We start from the raw sequence: 19,892 nt of genomic DNA on the forward strand, positions 1-19,892 counted from the left end.
AAAATAAAAATTGCATTTTGTGCATAAGGATACAAAATACATAGAAAATTTGAACTACAAAAATATCAACAGGAATGCGTTCAAGTTTGTTACTCGGGGGATTTCGAGGACTCTGAATACAAATATAATAACTACGACGCTCATTAAGCTACATGTTGCCCAGGGTGGATTACTCAAAGGTTTTCGAGGTCGATGAACACAAAAATTATGACGGCGATGGTTCTCGAGCTACTTGAGGGAGGGAGGACTTTGGCTCGTAAAGTGTTATGTTATTTTCACTCGAGATTAGTAAATAGATACCTTGGAGATCATCGCCGTTGTAATATTCGTGTTCAGCAACCCCAAAACCGCCCAAATAATGACTTTTGACTGATTACGAATAAAAATTACATTAATCTCCAGAAGACGAGGTCTGCACTGAGTTCCACGTAGTTCAAAGATCATCACTGTCATAATATTCATGTTGATCGACCGTAAAAACCCCTGAATAATGAATTTTAACTAATTTTGAATGAAAATAACATAAAACTTTGGAAGAAGAAACTCACTCTGAGCACCAGGTAGCTCGACGATTATCTCCATCGTAATATTTGTGTTCAGCGATCTTGAAAACCCAAGTAATGATTTTCGGCTAATTTTGAAGGAAAATATCATGAAACACGACTGATATAAATGTTAAAAAGTGAAACTGGAACAAACCATGAAGTGGAGATATCCAGGAGTGGCTAGTATACCTGTTGAATACAAAGCACGTGGTGTTCGTGTGTATTAAGGTATAAAAAAATTGCTTATTACAAGCTTAAATTTTTATTTTAAGAAGATCTTTTCGGAATTAATACATTCCATCATCAGTTAACTAAAATTGAGAGTAAAAATACCAATATTAAAAAACACAAGTTAAAATTTAAATATATAGAAATAACACGTTGGTTTTTTACTACTTACATAAAAAGTTGTTAAAAAACATTGTATGGCCACTTAAAAAACTTTCGAAGGACATCCGTATTAAAATATAATCCTCATGGTTTTATCAAGGTAAATGCAATAGACTTAACTTATTGATTATTAAAAAAACTGAAAATGGGGGCATCTTACATGACCCCCTGTAGCTGGTGAAGTTTTTTCGACTTACATTACCTCTGATCTGTTCTGGAGTCTTGGGCTAACTGATATAAAGATGGTATGAAAAATCAGTTAGTACCCATCAATGTCAAGTGGAATGATGTAGTAGAAGCAAAATTCATTGTGCTTAAGTTTGTGAATAGGCAGTTTTTAACTGCCTATTCAACACTATTTAACTTTAACTTAAGCACAATAACTTTTGCTCCTACTACATCATTCCACTTGACATTGATGGGTACTAACTGATTTTTCATACCATCTTTATATCAGTTAGCCCAAGACTCCAGAACAGATCAGAGGTAATGTAAGTCGAAAAAACTTCACCAGCTACAGGGGGTCATGTAAGATGCCCCCATTTTCAGTTTTTTTAATAATCAATAAGTTAAGTCTATTGCATTTACCTTGATAAAACCATGAGGATTATATTTTAATACGGATGTCCTTCGAAAGTTTTTTAAGTGGCCATACAATGTTTTTTAACAACTTTTTATGTAAGTAGTAAAAAACCAACGTGTTATTTCTATATATTTAAATTTTAACTTGTGTTTTTTAATATTGGTATTTTTACTCTCTCTTTTAGTTAACTGATGATGGAATGTATTAATTCCGAAAAGATCTTCTTAAAATAAAAATTTAAGCTTTTAATAAGCAATTTTTTTATACCTTAATACACACGAACACCACGTGCCTTGATATAAATGTCATGAATATGACTGTCGACTGATTTAAAATGAAACAAACATAATCCAGGAGACGAGCTCCACCCTTAGCACTAGGTAGCTCGAGGACCATCATCGTTATCATATTCGTGTTCAGCGACCTCGAAAACCTCCGAGCAATAAAATTAAACTCATTTCTGTCAATATTTTCTTAGTTGCAAATTTTGCATTTTCTGTGCACTTTGGAAATGCATTTTTTATGCACAAAATGCAATTTTCATTTTACCACCATGAATTTTGTTCACGAATTTTCCTGTAACGCGCCCGAATCGAATACAAAAAGTTTTATGGCGATTTATTTTCTTGCGGAAAATTGGTTTAGTGCTTCGTTTCCTCGCGTATTAGTATAGAAGTTACAAAAATTTTTGTAACGTGTATTGCTTTTGTATTGATCCTTTCCCACGATTTTATCTATTTTAACTTGCACCCTGGAAGCATCGTATTTAATAAACAAAGTAAGAAGTCGTAAGTACCTACCTATGACTGCAATAATTTTTATGACAAATATGTAGTAATGGAAAAATCAGAGAGGATCTTTATCCAAAGATAGATGTTTATGAACAATTTGATAGACGGATAAATAGAACTTAACCGAATCATTTTTAAATCTGATCTACCGTCATAAAAGTTCATTAAGGAAGCCCGTGCATAATACATCACGTCTAGATCGAATGCCTCTGTTTTGATCGCTCCTTTTTTCAAACTAAGGAAATTAAATAAATTGCATGGTATAATACCGTTGTTAAACGTAATTTAAAAATTCGATTAGTAAACAAAAAGCATGCAACAAAGTATCGTGTGCAGTTCGTCAGATTTGCATACATGTCAGTTACGATTAATCTATACTATGTATTATACTTATGGGGCAATTCCGATTTCAGTTCTTTTACATCATGCAAAGGTCCAATAAATTTCAGCTATAATAAAAGTCACATTAAATTTGTTGAACTTAAGCGGAGGGTAGATTGAAAATAACATATTGCCGTGTATAATTAATAAGTCGTTATTTAAATTAATTCACTTAAATAATGTACGTATTGTGTTTCAAAATATTCTGAATTTTAATATTTTAAACTCAATCTGTTAAATTTAATTTTTACGTGTTTCCTCCATTTTTAAAAATTTGTGGTGCATAAAAAAACTGAAACCGTTTAAAATTAATTTTTTTATATATTATTTTTTTATGTATGTTACTTTCTTGATATCTTATTTGAATTCTCTAATTGGTGTTATCCTATAGCACACGTTTTCTGCACATATAGTAAAGAAGTGCAATATCTGGTATTAAAACCAGTAGTCTGTTGATTCAACTTGACAGATCTGTTACTAAAAGCGTATTTAATTTCAACTAGGCGTTAAACTTTTAGTTAAAGCAGAAAACAGTTTTAGCTTTGATGATGACGTACACGTGTGACTTAAAAAAAAATCAACAAATTTTCGTTTTAAATTTAGTTACTTTAAAAGGTTGGCTGTCATATAAAAATCATAAAAAATAACTCTCTTGCCAAGACGAAAATACTTATTATAATAGAGTGATAAATGGGTTTTACCCTATTCGTCTTCTTGATGTGCCTATCCGTTACGAATGTTGGCGATCATCATGGCAATCTTTATCTTATCTGCAGCAGCGCGGAAAAGCTGCACAGATGTTGTATTGAACCAGATTCTGAGGTTCTTTAACCAAGATGTTCTTCTTCTTCCTGGACCTCGTTTTCCAAATATTTTTTCTTGCAGGATGGCTTGAAGGAGAGCATATCTGGATTCATTTCGCATAATATGTCCGAAGAACTGTAACTTTCGAGATTTGATAATGGTCAGTACCTCTCCCGTTCTTATTTATTCTTCTGATGACTTCCTCATTTGTGAATCGGTCAGTCCATGGGATTTAAGCATTCTCCGATATAGCCACATCTCAAATGCTTCCAGTTTTCTGCACATATCTTCGTTCAAGGTCCACAATTCAACACCATAAAAAGGACAGAGAAGACGTAGCATCGCAGCATTCTTGGTTGTTGGTCCATTCTTCATTTATTATGGTGCCGAGGTAGTTGTAGTGCGTCACTCTTTCTACAGGGGATTGGTTGACGTAGAGTTGACCTTCTGTTATCCTTTTCTTGCTAATTATCATAAGCTTTGTCTTCTTAAGGTTTATATTGAGTCCATATTGTGGACTGTAATACGTGATTTTGTCCATAAGAACTTGTAGGCATTCTAAGTTGTCCGCAAATACTATGGTGTCATCTGCATATCTGATGTTGTTAAGCCGGTAACCATTTAATAGAATACCTTTTTCAGTTTCGTGCAAAGCTTCGATAAATATTCTTTAAGAGTACAGATTGCAGATTAGAGGAGACAAAATACAGCCTTGCCTCACTCCACGCAAGATTTTCACATAGTCAGTGTGTTCACCTTTAACTCTAAGATTTGCTGTCTGATTCCAGTAAAGATTTCTAATTAGTTTCAGATCTTGGTTGTTAATTCCTATTTCTTTTAGTATTTACACCATCTTGGTGTGCTGTACTCGATCAAACGCTTTCTCGTAATCAACCAGACATGTGTATACGTCGCAGTTGACGTCTCTGCATTTCTGAAATAAGACTTGTACTAAGAACAAAGCCTATCTAGTACCAACAGCATTTGTAAACCCAAACTGATTGGGAGAAATTTGACTTTTACACAGCTTTTACCTTTTACCCTATATATTTTCCAAATTATTTAAAACAACTAAGTTTTGCCACAACCACTCTAAACGAATCAGAAATGAAACGAATACTTTAGTTAAATAAATAAAAATAGAACACTGGCAGAGCTTCTCAAAACACGACACAATGTAACACGACTTCTAAAGAACACAAACAAGGAGAATAATCAGAGAACAAAGAAAAGAGATGAACGAACTAATAAAAACAAAACACATTCAGAAGGAAATATGGGTAGACTACTTTCGATCCCTATTTGCTAAAGGTAACGATAGTGAACCACCAACACCATAGGTGACGACAAACGAAGAAATAAATATTGAGAAGGAAGAGGTAAAAGCAGCATTAAGGAATAAAAAAAAAACCACCAGCCGAGGAGAGAATACGGAACGAACGAACGAACTAACAAAGTGATAACAAAGTGATAACACTAGCAGAAGAACAACAAGGTTTTAGGTCGGGAAGATCATCATCATCATTATTGGTGCTATAGCCCTATAAAAGAGCCTCGACCTTCCCAAGTCTATTACGCCAGTCAGTTCTATCCATTGCTAACTGTTACCAGTTTGCTGGGCCTATTTTTCTACCATCTTCATCTACACCATCCCTCCATCCGAGTTTTGGCCTACCCCTACTTCTACTTCCCACAGGTTGTGACATAAGGATTCTTCTAGGAGGGTTGTTCTGCTGTGATCTTGCCAGATGTCCTGCTCATCTTAGTCTTCATATTTTTATAAGGGATGCTACGTCTTTACCACCAAATATGTGTTTATATCTGTGATATATCTCGTAGTTGTACCTTCTTCTCCAAACACCATTTTCACAAATGCCACCGAGTATTCTTCTCAGGATCCTTTGTTCAAATATAAGCAGGAGGTTTTCATCTGCCTTGGAAACGGTCCATGTCTCCGACCCATATGTCAACACTGACAAGGGTTTTGTATATGGTTATTCTTGTTTTTTGGCTTAAGTTTCTGCTTCTCCTATGTCTACTCAGTCCAAAATAGCATTTGTTTGCTAGGATTATTCTTCGCTTGATTTCTTCCGTCATGACTTTCTCCTTGGTGATCAGGGAGCCTAAGCAGGAAGATCATACACCGACGATATATTTATAATGAGGCAAGTCCAAGAAAAATCATTAGAATACAACAAACCGGCATATCTATGTTTAGTGGACCTTAAGAAGGCATTTGACCAGGTCAAATTAAAGGACGTTATTATACTAGCTTCCTTGCGTATTTTGTATCAATTCAACCTTCACAGTTACTTATAAAAATTATTTTATCTCTTCCTTTAATTAATTCTGGTCATATGTCTTAATGACAGAATTTGGCACTTCAACTGTATTTGCTTTTTGAAGTTATACTTCTATACGCGCGCTCCACGTTGGAAATTTGTATGGGAGTGAATCTCTGAAATCATTACATAATATGTAAGATAATGAGTAAGAGAGAGACAGAAGATATATTTTCTCCCTCTTTCTCTCTCGAATATAAAAATGTTCCTTTTGTACATATATTTAATATTATATTATATTTATATACATATAATATTATATATATAATAAAATATTTAGTAATATTATTATTTATGTGATATGTTTTGTATTATTTATTAAATATTCATAATTATATTAGTCTTTTGTATTTTAAAATTATAATCTCAATAAATTACTGTCTGACCCAGAACTGTCAATTTTAAAATACGTTTGTGTCATGTCCTCGGTAGTATAGTAGTCAGTATCCCCGCCTGTCACGCGGGAGACCGGAGTTCGATTCCCAGTCGGGGAGGACTTTTTTATTATTATTATTACAAGGTAACTTAAACATTTGCGTAAGTAGAAAAGTTATGTATATTATTGTCATTTTTAAATACTTATGAATATTGCATTTTAATTTGTATTGTATTATATTGAATTATGTTGCACTGTATTGTAGTGTATTTTTTTATGTATATTATTGTCATTTTTGAATACTTAGGAATATTGCATTTTAATTTGTATTGTATTATTATATTGAATTATGTTGCAGTGTATTTTATTGTATTTTTATATTAATAACAAAATAAACAATGAATTTTACCTCCTTTCATACATATGTGAAAATAAAAATATACATTTTCATCAAAATATTGATTCAATCCTTCATTTACTATACTCCTATTACAGGTCAAATGTTGTTTATTAATTGTTAGTAAGTTGTTAATAATTCTGTTTTTCTTTCTGCTATGTCTTACCTATAGCATTACATATGTAATGATTGTGCAGATTGACTCCCAAATAAATTTGTAACGGCGAATGCGTGTATAGAAGTGTAACTTCTACCGGCAGTCCCACTGGACTGCCACACCCGTTTTTTTGTGTTTTTTCTTTCTCTATATTTTCTATTATATCTTAAAGATTTGTATATCTGCCTTTAAATGTCTTATTTTAACTTGCTATGTCTTATTTTATAAGAACAATATTCATCGAACTTAACCAATTATAACTTTAACGCATATTCACTAAAATTCCATGATGCCTTTCACATTAATTTGTTTTCATTCATTTGCATGAATATTTTTTTACAAAATTACTTCTAATAACTTTAACTATTCGGATCTTAACATGGATAAACTTTCAAACCCTTATTATTAATTCCGTAACGATCAAACAATGACGTAGTTAATTCAATATTCTCGAATAGAATACAATTCACACCTGTCCCAAGGCCGTAATCCTGTTGATAATATTGCTAGCTAATAGAACACAATACAAACATGCCACCAACATTATATATCATAACCTAATGATTCAGTGTCCGCACTATCTGGCTGACTATCGCTATCATAAGCTCTCCCCCGATTATTTACCAATGCAGAAACATTAATTACTGTTATATCGCGACATCTTGTCACGTTCCATAAACAACACCATTTTCGACGAAAAACCCCAACTTGTTGTTTAAATTATTCAGTTATTAGTTGTATGTAGTTGTACATATTGTTCGAAAATTACAGGTTGACTACTGGTCTTTCAAATACACTAACTTAATGAGATTTTCAAAACATGATATCGGTGTAACCACCAATAAAATAAAATTGTCTTTATTGTTTTAAAAAAGGTTCAAAAAGATTGTTCAAAATTTTTCCTACCTTAAGGTTTTCCTTAGGAGTCATAACAAGTAATCAATTAATTATGGTAATTAACATCGCCCATAAATTAATAATTGACTACTACTTTAATTAATTCGGTACGGTGACGGTTAGTAGATTTTATAAGTGAGCTGTCAAATCACATACTTATGTCAAATGACTCCTCGAAGGGATTTTGACTTACTGACGTACTTTCCAATATACACTCGCGATCATAAAATCCGGGTCACCTTGAAAATCACCGATATTTCATTTTTAACGGGCTTTTTCGTAAATAATAATAAAACAAATACAAACTAATGCATGTTTCTGAGAATTGTTGTTGGCTTGGTGGTTTCCTTTGCAACAAAGAATTCCAAAAGTGCCGATTTTGCGGAAAAGTGCACACTTCCCAAAATGAACGGTATAACCTGTAATATACCTGTAACTGTCGCTTGTTTTAAACGTCTTAATTGTGCTTCGACTTTCTGTTCAAACGCAACGAACAAACGTTTGTTATTGCCACCATTAGTGTTTATTAGTACCATTATTAGTGTTTATTATTGTTTATTTTTTCCCAAAAATACCCTTGACTGTTGTTGAAACGGCACAAATTGTTGTGCTTGTGAAAGACTGTCACACTCAACGGCAAGTCGCAAGAACTGTTGGCGTAAGCCTTTCTACGGTTCAACGAGTGCTTCAACGCTTTCAGGAGACGGGTTTGCTATCCAGACGACCTGGCTCTGGACGAAGAAGAACGACCACGGCACGAGATGACCGTTTTCTTGTGTTTCAGGCTTTACGAAACCGGACCTCAACTGCGATTATGCATCGAAATCGTCTACATGAAGTACGAGTTCGCAATGTTAACGTTGCAACAGTCAGGAGAAGACTTTGTTCTTTTGGACTATCTTCTCGGGTAATGACTACAGAACCGCCACTTCGCCTGGCGCATCGAGTTGCACGACTAGCTTCTGCTCGACAATACGCACATTGGGGAATTAACGATTGGAGCAAATAGTTATTTTCAGATGAATCTAGTTTCTGCCTAACTGGATCCGATGGACGTGTAAGAGTTTGGAGGAGAACCCGTGAAAAATTTTCACAAGCTTGCATTTCTCCAAGGATGCCATTTGGTGGAGGCTCAGACATGGCTTGGGGAGGTGTATCTTCCGACTTCCGCACAGAATTACCCTTTATCGAAAATGGGTCCTTAACTGCACGAAGAGACATTACGGAGATTCTGGAAGAACATGTTATGCATACCATCGCAGGGCTTGGAGAAGATGTCGTTTTTATGCAGAACAACGCGCGAACGCACGTTGCCACGATCAGTATGTAATAATTGGAGAGGTTGGAATTACGAGGCTACCCTGGCCAGCTAGGTCTCCGGACCTGAATCCCATCGAACATCTCTAGGACGATTTGAAAAAACGTATTCAACCCCTAACATATCCTCCTAACACCGCACAGGAGCTTAAGGATCTGTTAGTGAGAGAGTGGAATAACATACCACAACATGTAATCCGGAGAAAAATTGAGAGTATCCCAGTCGTCTGCAAGAGGTTATTAGAGCAAGTGGAGGCAATAAACGATATTAGTCATTGAAATTTTACTGATATTTTACCACGTTCTGTATTTTCCATTTTTTTCGTATGTCTGTTTTATCAACAATTTGGTTTTTTTTCTGCTTTTGTAATAAAACCAATAAAAATCGTTTTTTTTTTCTTTCAAAACAAACATTGATGACAAATCAACCCAAAAAAAAGGTTATTACTGCACCAGAGGTAAAAATATTCAAGAAACTTGAAATTTTCAAGGTGACTCGGATTTTATTATCGCGAGTGTATGTGAGCTGACTGATTCTTTGGTTTTATATTTCGTTTGTTTTAAATGGACTCTGTAGCCAGTCTTGATTTTTACTTCCATATGTTTATGGACAACTTTATTCATACGATCTTTATCAGCCCAGTCAAATTGGACTGTATAATGTATATCTTTATTGGTAAGTCATTAGATTTGTTCAGTACATCAATTAAATAGCATAGTTAGCCTTTTTCCCTTCATATATGGATGATTGATAATAATTGTGCTCCTTGAGAATAAATACTCTCCATTCTAATATTGAAAAAAATTGATATGTTAAAAAGTTTTCCAAAACTTTCTTCTCTTCTTCTACCTATTATTCATTATTATTGAAAAAAGATAAAATGGCGTATTAGTTAGGGATATTACACTGTAACGCAAATGGCCATTTGCAACCTCAGCAGTAGATACTATTTACCTTCAAATTTCCAAAAAAAAACACCAATTCCAATTTTATATCAAAGACACACTTCATAAAACAAAGATACTTCAAACTGAGAGGATATCAAATATATCAAGCTCTTTATTCTAGAAACACACAAAATAATGTGATTTACTTCGGCAGCTATCCAAGACAAGCTATCCAGGCAGCTAGTATAAGAGTCAAAACAAAAAAAAATTATGTAACAATTGCAGCTGCATATGTTCCATCAATACATAATCTAAAAAAAAGTAAATAACGTTCAGTTGATCAACATGCTTGGAGAAAAATTTATCGTCGGTGCAGAATTTAATGCTTAAAATACCTAAGGGGTTCAAGATTAATCAATACAAAGGGTAGACAATTACATGCAGCAATAGAAAACAAATGGAAAATGTCATTCAACTGAAAAACCAACATATTTACTCAATGATATACAAAAAACACTTAACTTGATTAACTTTTTCATTTCAAGAAAAGTTGCAACAAATTTTATGAAACTAGAAGAGAACAGAAGAAATTGATGGTCTCAGTTCTGATGACTCTCTTATACTACTAACAATCAGTAAGCATATTATGCTACGAGAAAATTACTTTACCTTAACCAATAACAGAACAAATTGGGCTAGTTTTAGACAAGACTTAAGTCACAGATTTGACCCAAATGTGCCAATCAAAACTAATGAACAACTTGATGAAGAAGCAGAGACTCTAACTATAAATATGCAACAAGATTCATGAACCAATATCAAACAAAATATAAGAAAAACCAAAGGTCAAAAGTATCCCAATCAAATTCGATAACTGTTACAAAAAAAAGAAAAGTCAGGAAATAAAAATATATTAAACAAAAATAAATTAATAAATCAAAACCCAAACAATCTGAGAGATGACTAGTTGTGGAAATGTATAAAAAGTACAAATAGGCCAAAGCAACAGATTGGGCCGATTATAAAAGAAGATGAAACATGGGCACGTGACCAAAAACAAGAAGTAAATCTGTTCGCTTCATACTTAAGAATTTATTTATAACATCACGAAATGAAAAATAATTATCAAGCCAAAAACGATGATAACGAAAGTCCCGATCATAATGTCAAAATACTGATTAAGGAATATTAAAACAATATCAATCATAAAAAGTCTCCGAGATTTGACTTAATAATAGGAGAGATACTAAAACCATTACCTAGAAAGGCCATGGTAAGACTCACAAACCTCATAAATGCAGTATTTAGATTACAATATGTACCAATAACGTGGAAAACAGTTGAACTTATCATGATTCCTCGATTAACTATTTTATTACAAACCTTATAAATGCAGTATTTAGATTACAATGTGTACCGATAACGTGGAAAACAGCTGAATTAACCATGATTCCCAAGCCAGGGAAACCAGTAAATAAAGTAGAGTCGTATAGACCAATATTTTTGCAACTAATTATCTCAAAATGCATTAAGCAACAGGGAATGCTACCCTGTTGTTTCCCTGTTTACTGATTCCAACACTAACAAGCATAAATAAGAACTAAGCATCAAGCCCTGGTGCACTAATACTTTCGCATGAAATTTATGTCTCCCCCACACCTGCCCTAATACTCGTCGTTACTCTCTCATACATGCCTCTTACAAACTTCAGATATTGACCAGGAATTCCTTTCTTATTGATCAGCCACCACAAAATCTCCCAAGGAACTCTATCACATGCTTTCTGAATATCAATGAATACCATTTGAGCGTTTAAGGAAGCCCCAACAGGGACATCCTTAGGACGTCCACGGATGCGATGGAGAAATAACATATGGTCAGATTTAAGAAGAATTGGGCTGCCCACCCATTTAGTAAAGGGTAATATCTAAAACCAAAACATCCAATACGTTTTGAAAATATTGGAGTGAAACTTATTACGTCCACATTTTTATATATATTATTATAAGAGATAATAACGACAAGTAAATGGCAATAAGATTCAAATTTTTCAACTGGTCGTGTGTTTTTGTTTCAAACTTTTTGAATTTTTCTTTGAGTATGTCGTATTTTTATTTTTTGTATTTTGACACTTACATTTTTATAAGATCGCCTTACGTACAATATATTTTGAACACTACGCGGTACATACAATCTACATGTAGCTACATTTTTATTTCGTAGATTCTGTTTTCAGGTGTGTCTATGGTTTAGCCTCCAGTCTCTTCTTTAACCTAGTTAGTAATATAGACCAATTTTTATCATCAGCATCATGACTGTAATGACTACCAAAAATTGTGCTAGTTACGATACTTCCTATATAGATACCACTTTTCTAGCACTCTATGAAACTAACGTTTTTCTTTCTGATGCTGTCACTCCTATGAAAGTAATGGGTATGTTTTAAAATTTCCTAGCCAATAATTGAAGGTAACTGATGTAATAGACTAAACACGTGAGACCATTTTGTTTTCTTGCCGCTGCCTAAGAGCTTTGTGTTAATTGACGGTAGGGATGATGTCTCAGATTGGGTCATTTATTATACCTAATTGCTATTTTCTGACGACAGAAAGGGAGAAATAGTTTGAAGAGCGCAGGCGCTCGGGTAATGATGACAATAATGGCTTTTTAGAGCAAGAAATTCAGTAACTGTTGTGTAACTTAGGTGTGAAGGTCGTTAAGAGACTTTACACTTGTAAATTTGCACATTAGATTTTTAATAATAATATCTAGGTAAGGCGCTCTCTACGGAAGTTGAAATAAACAGAAATTTAACAAAATAATAACATAAAAAGCAATTACTTTCAAGTAGATATAATACTCAGCAATGATTTGTTCATGTTCATGCAGCTTACCAAGATTGCTTTACCACTATTTTCAGTGGACACTTTTGTTTATATATGTTCTTTTTTATGTTCTTAATCTATTTAATACGTTGATATAATTATTTATTTGGCAAGAGAGGATGAAGAAAGTAAATTAAGTAAATTGATTGTTACAATTACTCCAGAGCACTAAATCAGAGAAATATTTTTTTGAAAATTTAACAGACAGAAGTAACTTAGAAGTAACGTTAGTTCAACGTAGTTAAATGGCTGTGAATGGCTTAAAATCGCGGTCACTACTTTCACTAATCGACTGTTAAAGAAACTGATTTTATTTTTCTATTAATTTTTAAACTACCCTGTGTTTTCCCCAAATAATATTATTATTTGGAGAATATTACTATTGGTCACAATTACTGACTTTTTTTCCTTTCAAATATGCAAATAAGAGAGCTTATTAAACTTAATTTTTGTAACATACATACGGTCGAAATTTCCCTAAACTCAAGAAATAGCTTACGTCCATTTGAGGGGAAAAGGTTTGTTCGTCTTCAGCTATGCCTCCACATAAATTATCTCCGAAAGGTCTACTTAAAATGAGGTTGAAAAATATCTGATATACGACATGTTTGCCTCCTTAAAACCATGTTTATGATTTGGCACCTAGGTCAAAAAAAAATTTTAAATACCACGAAGAAAGTCTAAAATGAAAGCCTTGTTAAAATCAGAGAAAGACCCAGAAAATTTCAGTAGCTACAGACTTATTTCCCTGTTGTATCACTATTTTAGTATAAGAGATTCATCTTTACGAAAACAGAAAAAAATATTGAAAAGCATCTCATTACACAAGAAGGATTTAGTCCAGAAAAATCTGGCATTGGCCAAGTTTTTGAACAAAACATATTAAAGATGGACGTATCACAGTAGATAGCTTTCGTAGATCTAACTTCAGCGTACAACATAGTAAGGCTCTACAAATTGTGTGCTACTCTCAATGACAACCATCTAATTAGAGTCGTGAATACTTTGCTGCAATACAGACGTTTTGTCGTCATGCTGACGATCATGACATATGTGCTTAAGGAAAAAATTTTGAAGAACTAGAAGAGAAACTTGAATCTACCTTAAACCCAATATCTGTATACTACCTGCCGAATTTCTTGTGACCCAATCCTTCTACAACCCAAGTTTGTACCTTTTACCTTCGCGCAAAGGTAGCTGAGCGAAAACTGAAAATTACGTGGAATGACAATACACTAGAACACACAGACCAACCTAAATATCTTGAAGTGCCTCTGAACCGGTCCCTCACCTACAGACAACACTGCATAAAAACCAGGCGTAAAGTAATATCCAGCAACAGTATAACCAGAAAATTAACGATAAGTAAATGTAGTGCATGTCCTGGCTTCTTAAGCACAAAGATGCTGAGATTATCAACAGCTGAATATGCGTGCCCCTTTTGTATTAGGTCTGCCCACACCACATAAGTAGATACTGCGCTTAATTAGACATGCAGTGTAGTATCGCGATGCAAACTGACGTAACCCTCAAATCTACATACAGCAGCGGGTTTTGCAGATTCCTCAATACGTAGAAATGTAGTAGAGCACATAGAAAAAATTAAACAAATTGCGGACGAGTGACATGCTCTATATGGAGTTCGAACACTACGAAACTGACTGAAGTCCAGGAAAACTTCCTTGGAACAGTAGAGGATTAACCGCCCAAAAATTTTCCTCTTCCCTAGGTTTAATGGACCGCCAATGTCTAGATTCTCTAACGTGGAAAACTATGAATAGGATAAGAATGGAGGTCGCTCCAGAAAAACCAAATATGGCAAAATGGGTTAAACTAAACCAGGATTATGTGACTGTAGAGAAATACAAAATATGACACATTTTCTTATATACAGAAACTGTCATCATCTGTGTACTGTCATCATCAGTGTACCCTCGAAGATTTGTTGCTCTGCTCGCCAACAAAGATGAAATAAACATAGCCCGATACTGGGCCAAAAATATATGAATGATATAACCGGACACGATAAAGTAAATATAATCATGTTTCTTAATATCCTTTAATTGTTAGATACATGTATAGTTGTGCCATTTACGATTACTTCTGTATATTGAACATGTCTATTTCTGATAATTAACGTTGCTATAGAAACTAAAAAGATAAAACCTGTATTTAGAAAAAAATTGCTTTCACCGAGTTTTCATCCTTAGTCAAATCGAAAAAGTCTACCGAAACGTATTACATAAAGAACAGTATTAACAATGGACACAAATCTAATGTGCCACTATTAAGCAAAATAAGCGACAAAATCAAAGAGAAATACTCTCATGTACTAAAGAAGAAATAAAGTGAAAATTTGTGAAACAAGTGAAATTTTGTCTGCTAACATATCTAACAAAAAAAAATCGGTTGCCTGTAAAGTCGGTTTTACGGGCGAAGATTTTACGTGACAACGTCTTATTCTCGGTAGAATATTTATTAATATGAATATTATTAAATTGCACAATAGTTGTTTGCAGTTGAAACGCGCTGTTTCTTCTCAATCGACTGAATTACGATTGATTGCAGAGTGATTTAAACTAATAATTTACTTAACACTATCAACATTTGTCAATAGTATGACATAACCTATAAACTCAGTTTCTCAACTTTTGTGTCAATCTAATAATTAATCAATCAATCATAGTTTACGATAATGAAATATTAGTGTACAATTATTTACCTTTATTGTTGTAGTTGTTGTAAATGACGAATCTAAGCACTCCACATTTTTACTACAGACACAGCTGACGATACTTTAACCACACGTGTGAACTTGTATTATGACGCTTTCTCGGTTTTCCAACGCCAAGAACGCTCGAGAAAGACAGAGACACAAGCACGCACCGATTCAACGCGCCTAATTCTCTAGTGCTGCGCGCGCAGCGGACCGATCATGTTTGAGTGGGAGAGAGACGCAAGGCATTCGCCGGTCCGGCGGGCCTCTCTCTCGTTCGGTGACTCATCGTAACAGACGTGAGCGGGCGTTACACTTTTTCATGAGTGACTCCGAGCCACAACCTAATTTAAGACGTTGTCACGTCAATAAAGTAGGTACACCAAATGCAAATTCACAATTTTCAAATAATTCTTGTGTTATATCTTACTTTAAGTACTATCTATTCTAACAACACCTATGTAGTTAGTGTGAGGAGTATCTTTAGATGATGATGATGGAAGGGTTGGTGGTGTGGAGCACACAATCATAAATATTAGGGAAATAATTTTTTTGTTCATAATCCGTAATAGGTAGTTTTAAAATTAAAATAATAGGTTAACGTTTACAAACTTTTACAGTATCTTCAGGCCCTCAAGAAACTATGTATATAACAAAATAAACAATGTTTGTTTTGTCGTATACACATTCGTTTATATACACTATGTATTTCATTTAGCCTTAGTTTCAGGCCTTGAGGGCCTGAAGATGCTGTAAAAGTTTATAAATAGCGAAACCGGTAGACCATTCTTTCTCAACTTTAATGAAACCTATTATGAGTTGTGATTAGAAGACTTATTTTCCTAACATCTATGAGTATCTTTAGACTTCAACAGCTATAAGACGGAGGTTATAAGATATAACAGTTATAGACGAAACGAAAGAGTTTGATAAGCTAAGAAAAACACAGTTCTTATAATCGTATAGATACAAAAATTATATGTTGATCAAAAAAATATTTAATGTATATAACGTGGCAACCACATTTGAGAATATCTAAGGAATAAGAAATAATGCGTGTGGTTATACAGGAATGTATTTTGGCACAAATAATCCCGGAGCTTTCTCAAATAAATTTTATTTTAATGAAAAGGAATAAAATAATTAAAAATAAAAGTCCACAAGGAATCTACGTTCCTGTAGTTGGCTGTATACCATATATTAAAACTTAATTAAAATCCTTTGTAAAAGGTATATATTTAAAAACCCAAACGGGCTATTTTAGACAAAACGTTTTCGGAATCCATCATTCCATCATCAGTGTCTAAGAGTACATGAATGTAGCCACTAAATATATGGGTAAAAACCCGTTAACAAATAATAAGTTACATTTGTTTGACAGTATTTCTTATAAATTATTAGGATGTTAAAGTTACCGTTGGATTAGGTAACATGGCTCCAACCTAATCCAACGGTAACTTTAACATCCTAATAATTTATAAGAAATACTGTCAAACAAATGTAACTAATTATTTGTTAACGGGTTTTTACCCATATATTTAGTGGCTACATTCATGTACTCCTAGACACTGATGATGAAATGATGGATTCCGAAAACGTTTTGTCTAACATAGCCCGTTTGGATTTTTAAATATATACCTTTTACAAAGGATTTTAATTAATTTTTAAAAATAAAAGCTTATCATTAAAGATGGATGTTAATTATTGAATAAATATATAGACAACAATTTTGTTCGTTGCTTTGTAAGTGCTGATATCCATAGTACATTTTATTTAGAAAAACCTCGAATGTTTTTGTTCTCTTAGATTATATTCGTGGAATTTAACATTTTAAAAAGAGTTTTATTGCTTTTCCTACGTTTATCTCCACAGAATATTTTCTCTAACGTAACTCCATTTCCAGGCGAGGGGAGTTGCAATTCAAACGATGGTGTCTCCGACCTCCGCTACGGAAAGATGGGATCAGCTACAGGGGGAAGCGGTTCAGAAGACGAGGGCGCGACGAATACGTCCGGACATTCGGAAGGCGACAATTGCAAGAAAAAACACAGGAGGAACAGAACGACGTTTACGACGTATCAACTACACGAATTGGAGAGGGCGTTCGAGAAAAGTCACTATCCTGATGTGTATAGTCGGGAGGAATTGGCCATGAAGGTCAACCTTCCAGAAGTTAGAGTACAGGTAGGATTCAATATTTTCTGTAAATATTTTTTTAAAGATCATATGATTAACACAAATATCCTCATTTACAATCTTCCTAAAATTCGTTAAATGATCAAACATCCAAAGAGATAAACAATTGCAAACGATTACCTTACAAAAGATATGATGCTAAATAAGATGGAAGTGAAGTTAAAGCACACTTATGAACCATATATGTAGATTAAAAAAGTTTAGTTTTTTCTAAGAAATAACAAAAAAGTTTTTATATATAAAATTTGCAGAGAACATAGTTATATAAACATAATTCCAAAAAGCAGTGATACTATTTAATAGTTAAAATTATTATATTATTTTATATTTGACTTTTGGTAGCAATATTCAACAGTTTTCGACAGTAAGTTATTATAACGTGGTAAATGAAAAATTGATTTTGTTTTACCAACGAGATACCATGCGACCACTTTAACTGTTTTATTAGAAAGAGGTTTGTTAACAGGTTAGATATTTGAAAGTGTATTAGAAATTTAGGAATCCACCCGATCAATAATGATATTTGATAAAGCTCCAACTAATAGAGCGGTAATTTCAAAGAAACGTTAACACGATCAATCAAGTATGCGAGGCTTTATGCACTTCTCTCATTTGTGTGGATCTCAACTTTACATTAACATGTGAGAACGCAATTAGTGCTTTAATGGAGCATTTAAAAGGACAAATCATAGTAATTAATCTGAGGTTCACTACACCCATCAAATCAAGGACTATGTAAGTAAAGTCAAAATGTATATATTTATTATTTAATATTTAATTATTTATTTATTTATCTATTTATTTATTTATTTAAATATTTATTTATTTATTTATTTATTTATTTATTTATTTATTTATTTATTTATTTATTTATTTATTTATTTATTTATTTATTTATTTATTTATTTATTTATTTATTTATTTATTTATTTATTTATTTATTTATTTATTTATTTATTTATTTATTTATTTATTTACTTACTTACTTACTTACTTACTTACTTACTTATTTATTTACTTATTTATTTATTTATTTATTTATTTATTTATTTATTTATTTATTTATTTATTTATTTATTTATTCATTTATTTATTTATTTATTTATTTACTTATTTATTTAGTTATTTATTTATTTTTTTATTTATTTATTTAATTATTTATTTATTTATTTATTTATTTATTTATTTATTTATTTATGTATTTATTTATTTATTTATTTATTTATTTATTTATTTATTTATTTATTTATTTATTTATTTATTTATTTATTAATTTATTTATTTATTTCTTAATTTATTTATTTATTTATTTATTTATTTATTTATTTATTTATTTATTTATTTATTTATTTATTTATTTATTTATTTATTTATTTATTTATTTATTTATTTATTTATTTATTTATTTATTTATTTATTTATTTATTTATTTATTTATTTATTTCTTTATTTATTTCTTTATTTATTTATTTATTTATTTATTTATTTATTTATTTATTTATTTATTTATTTATTTATTTATTTATTTATTTATTTATTTATTTATTTATTTATTTATTTATTTATTTATTTATTTATTTATTTATTTATTTATTTATTTATTTATTTATTTATTTATTTATTTATTTATTTATTTATTTATTTATTTATTTATTTATTTATTTATTTATTTATTTATTTATTTATTTATTTATTTATTTATTTATTTATTTATTTATTTATTTATTTATTTATTTATTTATTTATTTATTTATTTATTATTTATTTATATTTTTAATTATTTATTTTAACAATCAATACGGTATGAAATTTATACATAAAATTGCAAATAAGTTTAACCTCTGCAAAATTGACCTCGTGTGATGTAATAGCAAGTTGTGTTAAGGCGCAAGTGTGTTTAGGTAAATTAATATCACTGCGGTGAGCAGGTAATCTTCCCCTGTGTGAAAGACCAGTCTGCTCTATATAACAAGAGCTACATTCATCACAAGGAATGTGGTAAACAACTTTAATTTGTTCGAGAAGTGACACAAGAGTCTTCTTTGACAAACCAGTTTCTGACAGTCTTAGTTTTTCTATTGTTAATTTATTTGATACATTTCTAAAGAATTTAATGAGCTTTTCTGTAACTTGACGAAAGTATGGCTAGAAAGAATAATGGTATATTGACGAAATTAAGGAAGTCTCATGTTTTGTAGTTTGCAGAACTGTACTATCAACTTTGTTA

General features: G+C 32.0%; 1 protein-coding gene across 1 annotated transcript in view; it reads left to right on the forward strand.

Moving 5' to 3' along the window:
- LOC140434917 (retina and anterior neural fold homeobox protein 2-like) overlaps window positions 1–19,892 on the forward strand; it is a 232,159-nt gene that overhangs the window by 62,943 nt on the left and 149,324 nt on the right. The window contains exon 2 of the mRNA XM_072523546.1: window positions 17,373–17,653. Coding sequence (XP_072379647.1) covers window positions 17,373–17,653 — 281 coding nt within the window. The remainder of the gene's footprint in view (window positions 1–17,372; window positions 17,654–19,892) is intronic.

Source organism: Diabrotica undecimpunctata, chromosome 2, assembly GCF_040954645.1.
Source record: "Diabrotica undecimpunctata isolate CICGRU chromosome 2, icDiaUnde3, whole genome shotgun sequence".
NCBI classification, from domain to species: domain Eukaryota; kingdom Metazoa; phylum Arthropoda; class Insecta; order Coleoptera; family Chrysomelidae; genus Diabrotica; species Diabrotica undecimpunctata.